This window comes from Telmatherina bonti (genome assembly GCF_933228915.1).
Source record: "Telmatherina bonti genome assembly, chromosome: 21".
NCBI classification, from domain to species: domain Eukaryota; kingdom Metazoa; phylum Chordata; class Actinopteri; order Atheriniformes; family Telmatherinidae; genus Telmatherina; species Telmatherina bonti.
Genome location: NC_136630.1, coordinates 5,980,848 through 5,997,412, shown reverse-complemented (window position 1 = coordinate 5,997,412; position 16,565 = coordinate 5,980,848). Strand labels below are relative to the sequence as shown.

At 42.7% G+C, this 16,565-nt stretch overlaps 1 protein-coding gene across 2 annotated transcripts; it reads left to right on the top strand.

The window, feature by feature from the left end:
- The first annotated feature begins 232 nt into the window (after positions 1-232).
- Positions 233-16,410, top strand: exoc7 (exocyst complex component 7). 2 transcript variants are annotated; one of them, XM_079260449.1, is made up of 20 exons: positions 233-415; positions 547-612; positions 3,296-3,480; positions 3,551-3,656; positions 3,809-4,031; positions 4,732-4,899; positions 5,134-5,145; positions 7,689-7,781; positions 9,791-9,936; positions 10,941-11,093; positions 11,173-11,271; positions 11,345-11,407; positions 11,565-11,631; positions 13,808-13,873; positions 13,945-14,065; positions 14,149-14,244; positions 14,317-14,380; positions 15,885-15,926; positions 16,010-16,143; positions 16,218-16,410. In XM_079260449.1, the coding sequence occupies exons 1-20, from the start codon at positions 356-358 to the stop codon at positions 16,318-16,320; spliced, it is 2,067 nt and encodes a 688-aa protein (XP_079116575.1). In that variant the 5' UTR covers positions 233-355; the 3' UTR covers positions 16,321-16,410. The 2 variants fall into 2 exon arrangements, with proteins under 2 accessions (XP_079116575.1, XP_079116576.1); XM_079260450.1 differs by lacking the exons at positions 5,134-5,145; positions 7,689-7,781.
- Positions 16,411-16,565: the final 155 nt, after the last annotated feature.

The window sequence follows — 16,565 nt, the reverse complement described above, 5'->3', positions numbered from 1 at the left end:
TAAAAGAATACTTCATCACTCGCAGAAAGAGGAACATAGATGTAAATGTAGGTATTTTGAGGCAAATATCCCCCTTAAAACCAACTGTTAATAATTGATGCTTAATACAAGAAGATGGTGTGGTAAAAAAAAAAATGAGAATAGACATTTTTGTACGTGTTTGATCGCATGGTATATTTTAATTTGAAAGTTACAACCGGAAGCTCTTTAGTTACAACTTCTAACAGCTTACTAAAGCTGTTAGTAGCTAACCAAAACAGCAGGTTTGGATAATACTTGTTTTTATAATCCAAACGGATCAGTTTTCCACATTTAATCCACCGTATACCTTCCTGGGAAAGGAATTAGTTCCAGAATGATTCCTACGGAGGATGCGTCCGCCAGGAAGCGGGAGATCGAGGAGAAACTGAAGCAGGTCGGACATGAATCCGCTTCCTATCTTTACTGCTTTAATTCACAACTTTAGAGGAAAACACGTTTAAACCACAACTGGCTGAACATTCATGAGACAGATTAGAATGAGTGTTTCTGTCTGTGATGATTCAGGAACAAGAGACGCTGTCGTTCATTAGAGAAAACCTGGAGAAGAGCGATCAGCTGACCAAGGGGATGGTAAAAAGACTTGTTTCCCTTTCTCTCATCAATACTACACATTAACAGTGTCATGATGAAGAACATCTCAGTGTTTTTATTATTTTATACACGTTTTTATTTAGTTTGAAACCCAACTAGTCAGTGATTCAGTATAAAACTGACTGTAAAAACAGACCTTACAGCCAGGGGCGCTGCCAGGAATTTTGGGCCCAATGAATGACAATGGCACAGACCAGGGGCCCCCAACCTTCTTTGTACCAGGGACCAGTTTCACACAGAAACACTTTCTCAAGGACCGGTTAGGGGCGTGAAGGTTCCAACAACAAAAACCTTAATCATTATATTTAGTATGTAATCTGAATGCAACAATTACATTTTATATTAGGCACTTTCATGAACTATTACACTATAATATCAACTCACCAAAATGTAGCACCAGTGGAAGCTCTGGGTTTGTTTGCCTGCAAGTAGACGTCCAATCTGGGGGTGATGGGAGACGGAGACACTCGAGTTGTATTCCTTACATCCAGTCTACTCCGTAGTCTTGTTTTTGGTGCTGATTGTTTTAAGGCATCATTAGAAATAAGAGAGAGAGATAGAAGCTCAGACTGGAGAAATATGATCTCTCCAGCTGGTTCTGGTCAGGACTCTGGCTGCAGAATTCTGGATCAGCTGAAGGCTTTTCAGGGCGTATTTAGGACAGCCCAGTAATAGAGAGTTACAGTAATCTTACTGGCTTGGATTATTTAACCCTGAACAGACAACACATGCTGGCACTGAAACTATTTCTTCTTTCAAGATTTCATGTGGAAGAGCCGTACACGACCACATCAGTCTGCCACAAGCTGCTGGTGGTCACACACTACTGGGGGAGGGCATCCCATTCTGAAACCAGTATTGTTCACCAGTCAGTACTGGTTACTGCAGCTTGAACAGCAGCTGTTCCCAGAGGTGTTCAGTGTGGTTGAGGTCAGGACAGTCCATCCTCTCCAGCCAGAAATCTGCAGGTTTTTCTCTGCTAGAAGCCTCCTGTCGGAGGACAGTGTGCTGCTGTTGTAGGTGAATCAGCTGCTTGGCATTACATCCCTCATACTGAACTCTGCTGCTCGCTCATCTGGCACAGTTTACATGGGAAATAAACAGGCTTTCCGTCAGTACAAGTAGGGATGGGCGATGTTTTCCTGCTGATACTATCAGATTATTGAACCTTTTCATTGATACTGATATTAATAAAATTACAGTCGTCCTCAAATGTCTTCATCCCCTTTCGTTAAAAAGAAAAGGCTGAATTTATAACAGTCTCTCAAATAACTGGAGACTGAAAATGAAGTAACAATAACAAAAATTTTGCTATATTATAATTTAGAGATATAGGACACTGTTTTTATTTGATTGAGTTAAAGAAAAAACTAACAAACAAATTGATCCTGGACAAATGAGAGACTTTTCTGATGAACAGTGGGACAAAATACCTGTCAACAGGTGCAGAAGTCTGACTGAGAGGAACAGAAAACACCTGACTGGAGCGGAAACATCACAGGGTTGTTCAAATAAATATTAGTTTATGATGTAACGTATAATATTTTAGCATATTTGTTTGCTTTTAAAATACATTTCTATTGAACCAGAATTAAAAAATAATGTCATGATTTTCATAAAGTTTTCTTTATTGGGAGGGTATCGATATATTGACTGTACTTCCTGATCCTTAAAGGGAAATTATGATTGTACAGTGTGAAATAATATATTTACTACAAAGTTTTATATATATATATATATATATATATATATATATATATATATATATATATATATATATACACAGTGTGCGTGTATTTATAATGTAATAGTAATTTTGTAAACACAATGAAACAAAATGCGAACCAACCTACATTAAACCTGTAAAATATGAAAACCAAACGTCGTCGTCACCAACAGTAACAGCATCTGATAGGCTGCTGGAATCGTGTGACTGTTTCTGAGCTTCACACACAATTTTACAGCCTAAAACTATTTCAGTATAAGAAGTAGAAACAGGAGGCATGTTGTGTGTCGGCAGAGAGGTATCTCCGTACTTCTGCTCTTCCATGGATGAGAGTTTACTAGTGTTACTGATAATGCCGAATATGGTTGTTTCAGGGTTTTCCACGTCTTTTCGGAGCCCTTCTCCCTCATTTTGCTTTTTCATTTTTAGTAAAACTCTGCTTTTGCTGTTGTTTCCACCTACCAATATGATGGGATGTGTGCATGTCTGAAAGACCACCTCATAAGAGCGTAAAAACTTTTAAAACGATATTTAAGTGCTTTTTTATTGTGATATTTATGATTTGCTCCGTTCTGCAGCCACAGACAGCAGAGTCGGAGACGGTGGAATTAGAGCTGTTGTGTCGTAACTCGATTAAATGAAATCTGCTTGTTTTTAACATAATTTTATTTAAATTCTATTCAAGAAAAACAATTTTAGGTTGTATTGAAGGTATTTTTTTTTTGTACTAATTTTACAATTATTTTTTATTTCATTTCCATTTTTTCTTCTTCTTTGGTGTTTCTGTGGGCCGTAAACACATCGCTTCCGCTTCATTATTTATGTTTCACTCATTTTAACTACAACGGAACCAAAACTAATCACATGTCTCGTATTTTACACAGATAAACGTATCGGATGATCGAGTTCTGTCTGATTTCTGTGTCGTCCTGAAAGGTTTCCATCCTGTCCTCGTTCGAGAGCCGCCTGATGCAGCTGGAGAACTCCATCATTCCCGTCCACAAACAGACGGAGAACCTGCAGCGTCTGCAGGACAACGTGGATAAAACTCTGTCCTGCATGGACCACGTCATCAGTTACTACCACGTGGCCAAAGACACGGACAGGATCATCAGGGAGGGGTGAGGACAGTGTGTGTCCTCAGAGTGACGTGCTGGCGTTGTGTAACGTAATGTGTGTGTTCTGCTGCAGGCCTACAGGCAGGCTGGATGAATATCTGGCTTGCATCGCAAAAATTCAGAAAGCTGTGGAGTATTTCCAGGACAACAACCCCGACAGCCCCGAACTCAACACAGTGGTACGGTCTCAGCCTCTCACACATCCATGCCGCTCTGGTGTGTGTGTCCACTCAGTCTGAAGTTTACACACACACACACAAGTCTTCATCGCCATGAAGGAACACTGCATTCATGATGCCAAGCAGCTGAGTTAGTGTCTGCATCTCTGCAGAAAGCGCGCTTCGAGAAGGGGAAAGAGCTGCTGGAGGTGGAGTTCCGCAGCCTCCTGACCCGCTACAGCAAACCCGTCCCCCCCATCCTCATCCTGGACGCCATCAGTGTGGATGAGGAGCTGGAGGTCCAGGAGGACGTGGTGCTGGAGCACCTGCCTGAAGCCGTCCTCCAGGACATCATCTGCATCGCCGGCTGGCTGGTGGAGTACGGACGCAACCAGGGTACGTTGTCCCCGTTAGATCTCACCTCGGGTTCTTCCAGACGTCTCGTCTGAGCCGGACCATCCACCACGTCTCACAGACGTCTCCTGATCGTCTCATTTCTGCCAACATGTCAGCTGTAGAAGCTTCAGCGTTGCTGTGAAAACCAGCATAATTTACCCTCTTAGTCTTATTAAAGTCGTGTTTTATGCTTTTTGGAGAGGAGGGGTTTAATACGTTCAGACATTCTCCTGTTACACAAGAAGAGTCCTCCAGCGGAGAAACGACTGCGAGGCGTTCACAGGACGGCTCTGTAACTTCTGCCACCGGGCTTTAATACAATCTATTTATTGTCACATATATCTTCATTTTAATCAATTCAGTCGTTGGATCGATGCGTGAACGAGCCTTTTGTTTGAAGAAAACAAACTGGAGGGGAATCCCTGAAATTTTAGTTCCACCTTCCTCCTGTTTGTAAAACTTGGTTTATTTGAGTTTTGATGTTTATTTTAAGGAAAAACTTGTTAGATTTTACAGTGTTTAAAATTCAGGAAAGTCTCGTTGAATTCCCTCTTTCCACACGTCTGTGTTGTTCCTTAAAGTGCTTTTATTTATCAGGATTCCACTTGTGATCCAGGACCCTGAAGGCAGCATGAAAATAAACAAAGGAAGTGAAGTTATCTCTTCTTCTTCTTCTTCTTCTTCTTCTTCTTCTCCACAGATTTTATGAACGTCTACTTCCAGATCCGGTCCAACCAGCTGGATCGCTCCATCAAAGGCCTGAAGGATCATTTCCGGAAGAACAGCGCCTCCTCCGGGATCCTCTACTCACCGGCCGTCCAAACCAAACGCAAGGACACGCCCACCAAAAAGGCTCCGAAGAGACCAGGTCAGCCACATCCGCGCCGCCATTCAGACGCCGTCTGTTCGCGACCCAGATGCCGTTTTTCATGAGTCTGTGTGTGAAGCTGACTGTTTGATCCATCCAGCCACATGATTCTCAGTGATACACACACACACACACACACACACCGCCAGCCACTCTGCCTTCCTGTGATTTTACACTCTGCTCTAACCATCCTTCATCCTTTCCTCTTTCATAATCCCTGTGTTGTGATGACAGTCTACATCCCAGGTAAACACAAAGCTTCAGTGTGCATCGCGCTCGCTTCTGTCCGTTGGACGCCACTGTCGCAGCCAATCAGAAGCCGTGTCAGTTTCCGTGTTTGTCAGACAGACGTCGCTGGTTTCATGGCGGCATGTGCAGCAGGACGTGATGACAAAGTGCTTCACAATAATAAAAACACAGAATGAATAAAACCATTTGGAGACATGAAACATCACGACATACTGATGACTGATGAACCAACCAGACAGGAAGTTAAAGTCTGATTGGCTGTCGTTCCCAAAATCCTGCAAGAACTTGTAGAGATGAACCAGTAAAGATGAACTTAGGCTGCATGTCAGCATCCACGTTGCCACGGAAACCACATCGACTCATCTATGTGGGAAGATTAGGCGCCGTGACAGTAAACTCCTAGCAAAGTAAAACAGTTCCAGATGGAAAAATTAGGGAAAAAAATTAAATAAGTTCAAACTGTAAATGTCGAGTTTAATCAGGATGTTGTAAAAAATGTAAATATTTAAATAACTATATTATTATTATTATCATTATTAGTATCATTATTATTATTTATATTTTAAATTATTTAACCTAACAATTTTATTATTGCATAAAATAATTTTAATTCATTATTACTATTTATTCATTAAATAAATATAATAATCACAACAATAAATTAGGATTAAACTGATTTGAAAAATTTAAATATTTTTAAAGAATGTATGAAATGATCTAAATGATGATAAATGAGAATTTAACCATTCTTTAAAAAATTATTAAACTATTAAATTTTGATATTTAAAATAAAAAATATGAATTTGTTGTTATTTAATAATATTATTCATGATAAAAATGACTTACTTATTTAAATATTGTTAAAGTGCCTCTGCTGCCGCCATGAAACTGACGTCCTTTGCTGTCGGTGTTTGTGTAGATAAACGTGAGTTTAAGTTGTGTGTTGAACCAGTTTGTGTGATTGATTAGAAGATCTGACTAACAGCTGATCATTTGCTTGTTAAAATCATAAAACATGTTTAAATCCTCAATTCATCCTGTGGCTGCAGGAGTCGACTTCCCGCCGCTGCTTGTTCTGAAACAAATGACACAGCTGCATCCCGATGAGCACATGCCGAACGTTACAGCTCCGTTCATTAAACATGGATTAAATACTGAGTTAGAGAGATAATGTGGGTTAATGTCAGATCCCATTTGTGAGACTTGCCCAATGCCCAAAACAGACATGATTCATCTGTTATTTCATTTTGCATCTGATTAAAGATTAAAAAATGGAAAAGCTTCCATTAATGCACAAAAAGCATCATGTGCTTGTTTGAGATGTTTCTCTATTTTTTAAAGATAATTTGAAGCAGATAATTGGATCTGTGTTTCAGTCCTGGAAAACTCCAGCCATGTGACTCAACAGTTGTTTCTGGTCTGAGCTAGAAAACGATGAAGTCACCTGACTGACTGCCGTCTTCCCAAAGATGAAGTAGAAAATGAAAGAGCAACTGAGTAAGATCATTCCTGATCGTTACAGTTCGAATCACCGTCCCGAAATAAAAAATAGCATTACCTAAAACTAAATATTCAGAATAATTATTTTTCTAATCTGAAGTCTGCATTGATTAAAAAAAACAGACAAAAGTAATCTGCATGTACACATGCGGTAACATGTTAAGTTACTGTAGTGCACAATGTGTCCACCAGGGGGCAGAAGACAAGGATCATATTTTATACTAAAGCATTTTTAGCATCAAATGCTGAAGTAGGTCTCAGAAACTGTATTGGATAGAATATGAATGGTGTTTAAGGGGTAATAACCTTTGTGGAGACAGATCCAGAGCGATAAGCGGTGTTAACGTGTGTTTTTTTTGTTTTGTTTTTTTTTTTTAATGTGGGAAAAAAAAGAAACTGTATTGGATTCGATGTATATGCTGTTTAAGGGGTAATAAGTTTTGTGGAGACAGATCCAGAGCGATAAGCGGTGTTAACGTTGCTGTGTGTTTGCTGCGCGTGACAACGTGCTCTTCGCTAACATGCTAACCACTTCCAGCTGTGGTTTGTCCCACTGATGAATGCAGCTGTAAATGTGCCACATGCCCTCTGACTAACTTGCCCAAACATCGTTTTAATTCTGCTCATGTTGATGTTGTAGATGTGCATCTCTAAACCATGTAACCAACTGTTTGTGACTGACGATGATGATGATGATGATGTGGATGTTTTTACCTGACCTAACCTGTGTATTCTCTTCCATGACCCTGGGCTTGTGTGTTTCAGCACAGCTGCCCTGTAGAGCTGTAGTTGGTGTCTCACCTGGTTGTCCTGTTGTGTAGCTGTGGTGCTAAGCTCCGCCCCCTCCCCACCTTACCCCAACATATAAACCTCTGCTAGCTGCCTGGTGGTGGAGGGATGTGGTGTCTGCATTTCATCACTCACTTCCTAGCTCTTCTTTTTTCTTCTTCTTCTTCCTTCTTGTGTTTCTTGGCTGTCTGGACCTCGCTGCCCCCCCAACCCCCCTCTTCTGGACTCTGTCTCTGTGTGTATGGGACCAGGGACCATTCGCAAGGCTCAGAACCTTCTGAAACAGTACTCACAGCATGGGCTGGATGGGAAAAAGGGGGGCTCTAACCTCACTCCTTTGGAAGGTAAAGCACCTCAGTCTTCGCTGTTTTCTTCTTTCAGCTGTTTTGTACACAAACAAAAAGTCCCAGCAGTCGCAACAGCTTTCACGGCGCAGAAACGATGGAGAACAGACGTTTACCAAGACTCCGCAACATCCTGAAAACGGCTCGACAAAGCTCTGACTTGTCATTTTTAAAACCAAACCACTGGAGATCCTCAGTGGCGACGTTTCCGCCATCACTTTCCTGCGTCGTCTTCTTCACTGATTTAACAAGTTGCACCCCCTGCTGGTCATGTCAGCGAAAATAAACATCTGGATTTAAAGGTAGCTGCAGCATTCAGGTGAAAAACAAACATTATTGTCTGTTTATACTGGAAACAACTTCAGATGTGTTCATTTCTGACCATAAAAATATGTTTCGGATTCGTTTGGGTGGTGCGGTGAAATTTATGATGGTCTTTTCTGGAGCTGCTGTTGCTAAGAACCGTCGAAAAGCGTATTTTTTCATCAAAAACAAAAAAATGAGGAAAAAGAAAGGAAGTGACATCAGCAGTCAAGATTAAAACCAACTTTTACTGGCTGAAAGAGCTCAGAGAAGAGACAGGGTGCAATGTAGATGCTCAATTAACCTTCTTTAGTGCCAAAATCTACCGAAGGCCAGTATTTCTGCCTTAAAAATCATTTTCATAAAAATGCAGAAATCAAAATGATCAACTAAAAAATAAAAATAAATCAAAAAAACAAAAGTAAATTAAATCAATTGTTTGTTTTGAGCTTAGTCCTCAGATTTTATATCTTTATTATTTAATACTGGTAATAAATGTTTTAAGCATTTTATTTTTGTCCACAAATTTGATACTTTGACACATCAGTCTTAGGTGTGGACATAAGGAACACTGAATATTTTATATCTGAGAGGGAGGTGTGTGGTTGTTTTTATTTTAATAAAGTAATTAGAGCATTCACAGCAGATAGAGCTAAAATAAAAACAAGCTTAAGTGCAACTTAAAGGCTTCATTAGGCTGAGAATATACCTCCTGTTAAGGAGCCATGCATGCGTTGCTATGGCTACTTATTTAATATGTTGTTGTGCGCAGCCTCAGCTACGTCTTTGTAATCTGCAGAATGTGAGTAACAGCAGGGGCAGCATGGGAACCAGTTTGACCATCTTCTGCTGGTCGACAGCAGTGAATACGATTTACGCGCTTGGCGTAGGAGCATTACGTACAGTCTGCGTTACGGCAGCTGCAGATGAACCTTGGCAACAACCAAACACAAACCTCCGCTGCCGTCGCCGTGTTTACGCTTTCATTTCCCATCTCTAATGCGCCCCCTAGTGGAAGCTTCTGGTAATAAACGTAACACACAAGCAGGCATGTGCATAATTACGTCTCATCCTCCTAAACATCTTGTTAATGTTTTGGTTGCCGTGACGATGAGCAGAGCGTCAGCGTGTCAGAATGTGATTTAAAAGAGCTGCAACGAATCAAAAGCTGTTGTGACATTTGAAGCTGGTTTCTTCTTTGTCCTTTAACTCACCGACTGACGCAGTCGTCAGTCAGTCGGCGGCTCCTCCCGCCCCTGATCTCGGTGGGCGTCCCCTGCTTCCGCTCTCCCCACTGCTGGTGCTTGGTGGTGGTCGGTACAGCTGCTCCAGGGTCAGGTTTGTCCACCCCCCCTCCTCTGTCTGGTCATGACCTGAGTGTTCTGACTGGTGTCCCTGCTGCCCCGCCCCACCCACCAGGTTACGATCACGACCTGCGGGTCAAACACCACTCAGACGCCCTGACCGAGAAGCACGGGGCCGCTGCAGGTGAGTGACGGGAACACGAGGGGGAAGATGAGAGGTGGGGTTTGCATTAAAGCTCCACCTGCTGCAGCCTCAACACGTCTCACATTCTGTTACCGACCCAGTAAAGTTGCAGCCTGCAAACTCAGCAGATAGTCCGGACATAACTCGGTCTTTAGCCAATCACAGGCCACCACTGCCATCACATGTTTAACCGGAGTTGTCCTCGTCATCCTCACCAGGGAAGGATGACGTGCTGGACATCGAGATCGACTCCTACATCCACTGCATCAGTGCCTTCGTGAAGCTGGCGCAGAGCGAGTACGCCCTCCTGTTGGAGATCATCCCCGAGCATCACCAGAAGAAGACCTTCGACTCCCTCATTCAGGTCAGAGTCGGTGAGCGATGACGCCGTCATCATCAGGACATCGTCCAGCTGATGAGTCTAACAAACGTACAGCTCGCCGATATGTGTGTGTGTGTGTGTGTGTCAGGCAGGTCGTAATGCGTTTAGATTTAGTTACAATTCAGGCTGCCGTGATGAAGCTTCCACCTCCGAGTGGAAACAGTTTCTCATCTTCGCTGTGACAAACAGCGAAGACAAAAACTCCTTCAGCTGCTGGTTAAAGCTTGTTTCCACCTCGTAACAAAACAGGGAGAGCGTCAGATTTCTGTCTGACCGCTCAGAACTACCTTCTGCTGCATGTTTTTGTTGTGTTTACCCACAATGCCTTGCGTTAGTCTGCTGCTGATGTTTGGAGCCGTTTGCACATAACTTTTTCTGCAAAAACTTCCCTAAATGTTCCATTTTCTGAGCAACTGAGTTGGTAAATACGGCTGGGGAGAGGGAAGTCTGGGCTTCCCTACTTAGGCTGCTGCCCCCGCGACCCGACCCACTGAATTTAGGCTCCTCAGCGGGTTTTCTTTTTAAAAATGCAGCGTTTTATTGTGGCTTTGAGCTCTTCAGCTGTGAGTGTTTCTGAGTGGACAGAGCTAAACTCCCCGTTTGCTTCCCAGAGCCGTTTGCTGCTTTTCATGGCTGCAGTCAATGAACTGGAAAATCCTCCTTTTCTGATCAGCTGACCAGAATAAACAATCAGAACCCATTGCCTTATCATATTTATATTTTACATTTTTACACACAGCACATGCTTTATTGCTTCATCTTTAGGATTGTTTTTCTCTTCTTTAAAAGGAGCAGAACAGCGTTGTAAACGCACTTTAACCCTCTGGCCCTGACGGAGGGCATGCAGACATGTCCTGTTTTCTGAGGTCGCAGTAGAGACGTATGGGGTGAAAGTTCATGTGGAGGTTTGTGTGTACGAGGACTGAAGCGCTGACGGCGAAGCAGCTCCTCCCTGCAGGCTGCGTCATCGTGTCTTCCGTCCCCAGGAGGCGCTGGACAACCTGATGCTGGAGGGAGACAACATCGTGTCTGCAGCTCGCAGGGCCATCATGCGTCACGACTACTCCGCCGTCCTCACCATCTTCCCCATCCTCCGGCACCTGAAAATGAACAAGTCTGAGTTTGACTCAACGCTGCAGGTTCAAGACGAACATTTTCACTTGATGCAGAAAATTAATCCGCTTTCCTGTTTTTTAACGGATGATGTTCATCCTGCAGGGAACTGCAGCGAGCACCAAGAACAAGCTGCCCACGCTCATCACCTCCATGGAGACCATCGGAGCCAAAGCGCTGGAGGAGTTTGCAGACAGCATCAAGGCACGATGCCTTTGCTTTCACCTTTTATCGATCCCTGACGGATCAATCGCTGACTGTCTTCTGTCTCCAACAGAACGATCCTGATAAAGAGTACAACATGCCTAAAGATGGAACGGTCCACGAGCTGACCAGTAACGTGAGTCCTGCTTATTCCAGTGGGTCTGTTCTCCACCAGGACTCTGCTGTGTGTGTGTGGGTGGGGAGGCGGAGGGGTCCAGGCTGTTTCCAGGGTAACGGCTGGCAGTACGACCAGAGCATCAGGTTAATGGACAAATTGTTTCTCTCCTCTGCAGGCCATCCTGTTCCTGCAGCAGCTGCTGGACTTCCACGAGACGGCAGGAGCAATGTTGGCCTCACAAGGTAGCGTCTAATAAACTCCCCCCTTGCCTGCTGCCTCCCCCCCCCCACACACACCACACTCAGACGGTGATGCATGCGCAGTGTTTTAGCTCTGATGTGTAGTCGTCGAAGCGACAAAACTTCAGCCTTTAACCACGCCGTCGCTTCAGCCGGAAGGTTTTTACGGCCCTGGAATTTCCTGGAAAGTTGCTGGAAGTTGAAGGGATGTCGTGTAACTTTTTGGCCACAAGCTAAACCTGGAAGTTTCCACAGGCGACAACGACACCGTTGCAAAATGAAACGGTGTTTTTCTCTAAATGTTTAGGAATCCTTTGTTGTAAACGTTTGTAATTCATTACTAGTTTTTCCTTTACAGTAAGGGGGGAAAAAAACTGCTAAAATCGTAAATCGGATTTGGTTTAAAAAAAATCTGAGATTTTATTTTTCGTCCATATCGCCCAGCCCTAGCAACGATAAAACCGTTGCAAAATGAAACAGTGTTTTTCTCTAAATGTTTAGGAATCCTTTTTTGTACATTTATTACTATTTTTTTCTTTACAATATAGGGAAATAAATCTATTAAAATAGGAAATCGGATTTGGTTTAAAAAAAATCTGAGATTTTATTTTTCGTCCATATCGCCCAGCGCTAGCGACAACAACACTGTTGCAAAATGAAACAAAATGAAACTGTGTTTTTCACTTAATATTTACGGAGCCTCGTTAGCTTTGGTGTGTAGCTGATTAGCTGCTACTAGCCGCATTTAGTTTCTACTAAACAGGAATACAGAGACCCAGAAGAGACCCAGACAAATCCTGCAACGTTCTGCAGCTCATTAGGTACTGCCGTTGTTCTGGATAAAAGCTGCTGACAGATGTGGAACGTTCACCACATGTTGCTCAAAGGCAGAGCTAACTTAGCAGTCTGATAACACAGAGTGGGGTTTACGTCTTCTGGAGCGATCCTTTTGGGTCATAAGTTACAACATATCCATTACGGATGGGAAAATGGGATTGAAAAATTGGAAATCGTGATTTTTTTTCTTCACAATTTTAAAATAGATTTTCTTAACAAAGAAATTGTTTTTTTTTCCACATAAATAAAATGAATGCACTATAAAGTTTTTGTCATTTTTTATTGTTTTTATTGATCTTTTTACTCTGGAATTATAGCAGCATTCCTCACTGAAATGAAGAAAAATGACCAAAAAAAAGAAGTTTTTTTGCATTTCTTTTTCTTTTTAATCTACAAAAATCATAAATATTGGAGAATTGTGAGAATCACAATTTAAATCAAATCGACAGCCAAAAAAATCGGAATCAAATCGGGACAAAAGCATATCGTCACAACCCTAATATCCATTCAATTCAGCTTAATTTGTAAAGCGCCACTTCACAACAATGTTGTCACACTTTACAGACACATCATTTCGAGCCAATTCATACATATCCTGTAATGGAAACCAACTGATTGCATCGAGTCATGACTTGGATCCAGTCCCCCATCCTGAGCTGCACACGGCGACAGTGGGAAGGAAAAAACTCCCCTTTAACAGGAAGAAAATCATATCCATTTAAAGGGGTTTCACTCAGTGTGTGTGTGTGTGTGAGAGAGAGAGAGAGGGTGGGTGGAGGGTTGTGGGAGTCATTTTGTGGTCAGAAACACTTATCAGAGCTGAAACCAGTATGAATGCTGGTATGAAAGCGTCTGAAGACTTGATGTGACACAAAGCTCCATGTCGCGCCGCTGAAGGCGTTTCTGTGAGTTCAGACATGATGTAAAGGCGTGTCCCACTTCAGCCTCCTGGTTTTCCATCTTTCTGCTCCTCCTTCCACCTACAAGCAGCTTCTCTTTGGTTTTAGACTTTCATCCAGCATGTGTTCAGTAAAAACGAGTGTTTCTGGTTGATCTCGGCTTCGCTCCTCCTGCTCCTCCTCGCCTGCCTGATGACTGTTTGCTTACGCTGCATTAACAAATCTCTCCTAACCTTTCTGCACTTGTGCCTCTTTCTGTCTCTTCTCTTTTGGCTTGCCTTGGCCCTTTTAGTTCTTGGGGACACTTACAATATACCTTTAGACCCCCGAGGTAAGCAGAAGAATGCGTGCACGCCCGAAGCGTCCAGCTGTGAAAGTTTTCTGTCGTTGCAGCTGCATGAGAAGAGGTTCTGCTGAGCTCATAAACTTCTGTTTCTCTGCAGAGACGAGTTCGTCAGCGAGCAGCTACACCTCCGACTTCAACAAGCGGCTCCTCAGCGCTTACATATGCAAGTACCTCCACTTTCCTCTGACATGTTTGTTACTCTGCAAGCTCACTTGTTTTACTTCCTTCTTTCAGGTAAAGTTTTAGGAAACCTGCAGCTGAACCTGCTCAGTAAATCCAAAGTGTACGAGGATTCAGCGCTGAGCGCCATTTTCCTCCACAACAACTACAACTACATCCTCAAGTCTCTGGAGAAGTCAGCATCCCTCTGATGATGCAACATGCACACATCCTGCTTATTTACGCCTCCCATGATGAATCTGTCCTCCGTGTCTGCAGGTCTGAGCTCATCCAGCTCGTCACGGTGACGCAGAAAAGAGCAGAGTCTTCGTACAAAGAGCTGATCGAGCAGCAGATCGATACGTATCAGCGCAGGTAAAACCGCAACACGTCAGGGTTTACTTCCTTCACGTCCAGCTCATTTAACCTGCCACGTCTCTGCTGCAGCTGGCTGAAAGTCACGGAGCACCTGACGGACCGCAACATGCCTGTCGCCCAACCCGGCACCAAGGTGAGGAAGTCGCTTCCCAGGTGTGCAGAAATCTGTCACAACAAGATAAAGAGGACAAACCACTAAACTAACCTGACAGGCCGGAGCAGATGGCGTAGGTTTAGGCTAAAACCAAAACGCAGATAACCAACGACAACAAAAGCATGTGTTGGATTACACTGCAAAAAGCTTACACTGCCTTAAAAAACAAGAAAAAAACATACAAAAATGAGGTAAATGTTGCTTAAAATAAGATAAATTATCTGCCAACAGAACAAGAAAATGTGGCTTGTCAAGACTTCCCAAAACAAGTAAAAATACTCTTAAAACAAGAGGCATAAAAACTAAGAATTATCTTACCTTTAGAAAATTAAGCATATGTGTACTCAATATAAGATTTTTAATCTGACTTAGATTTCAGTTTTTGCAGTGTATTATTTTCATCTGAGACAGAAGTTTCTGCTCCGTCTACGCTGGTTTGAACTCGCTCAGTAATCACACAGACAAGGCGAGTTTATTTATACAGCACTGTTCATGTACATGACAATTCAAAGTGAAACATTAAAAGCATCTCAGAGGCTACTAAAAAGCAGAAAAGACAGCACAATAAAATCATAGTTTATATAAAATATTAAAAAGCAAGATTAACTGAGAGTTACTGTGCAGATTTCATGCAGAAAAGAAGTTGAAGTTTATTTATAAAGCACATTTGTTCAGCAGCAGCCGCCCGAAGTGCTGAACAGTAAAGCAACAGACAACAACACTGCACAATTTAAAATTAAACACGGCACATTAAAAAATAAATCAAATCTAGACACAAAACAAAAATCTATAATAAAAGTAGAAAAAATTCAAATGCACAAAGAAAAAGCTCAGATATGACCAAAAGAAATGTTTTTAGCTGATTTAAAAGTGTCTCCATGTGGTGAGTTTCATCTTCGCTGGCAGTTTGTTTGTTTACATGGTAAAATATTCACTTTCTCTCTTTTATATGTCTTTAAAAAAAAGTTGATTTCGCATTTTTGGGGGTTTTATTTCATCTGTATCTGTAGGGTCGCAAAACTTTCCTCCTGTCCGTGTGATTCATCACACGACCAGACAGAAGCAGGAATCTAAGCCAGATTAGTGGTTTAGTCCAAGTCTGGGAGTCGGCTCCATCTCAGTCTGCGGATCGCCATGGTAACTGATGCTGAAGACGTCACGCCACCTAAAATTGTCCTAAAAAATCTCACTGATTTTGTTCCTGATGATCTTCCAGACATCAAATCTGAATGTTTTTTTTATCCATCGGCGAAACACTTCCAGTGTGCTTGTAATGTCACACATCAGATAGATTTACCAAGCAGAGCAGGCGACGACGCCAGCCTCAGTTACCATGGTGATCAACCTTGCTGGGATTCCGCCGTCACTGAGCGCCACGTTCTGAAATGAAGTTAAATCTCAGTTCGGACATGAAACTGCCTGATCGTACATCAACCGGGTCACAAAGGTGTCATTTTTCTGACCCAGTCCTGTCTTCTTCCAGCTGAAGGACAAAGAGCGACAGGTGATTAAAGACAAATTCAAGGTGAGTCATTAAAGAACCAAAAGACAACCGAGCCGCCTGTCAAAGCAGATTTTAGCTGCAGGTCTGACCTGCTTCTGCTTCAGGGTTTTAACGACGGCTTGGAGGAGCTGTGTAAGATCCAGAAGGGCTGGGCCATCCCCGATAAGGAGCAGCGAGACTTCATCCGCCAGGCTCAGAGGAAGGTGGTGTCTGACGCTTACAGAGCCTTCCTGCAGAGGTGAGAGGAGAAAAACTCACATTTAACCCGTCGGTCTTCATCTCACCGCACCAACCTCCGCTTGTTTCCTCCAGATGTGCCAACATTTCCTTCACCAAGAACCCCGAAAAATATCACAAGTATCGGCCAGAAGAAGTGGAGGAGATGATCGAGAAGCTGTTTGACACGTCCGCCTGAGCTGCTCCTCTTCCTCTCCTCATCGCAGGGTCGGGATGTTTTGTACAGAGACGTGCACATGATGTATTTATGTAACTCAGCTGCTTCACATTTCAGACAAATAAATGAAACTTCCTAACTGGTTTCTGGTCCTGACACATTCATATCCAGAGGATAAGGATCCTTTTCACACTTTTATGGTTTTACATGCAAGAAACACAGAAGCACTTCCTGTAAGGTATACATCACCCAGACTTTTTGGTTTG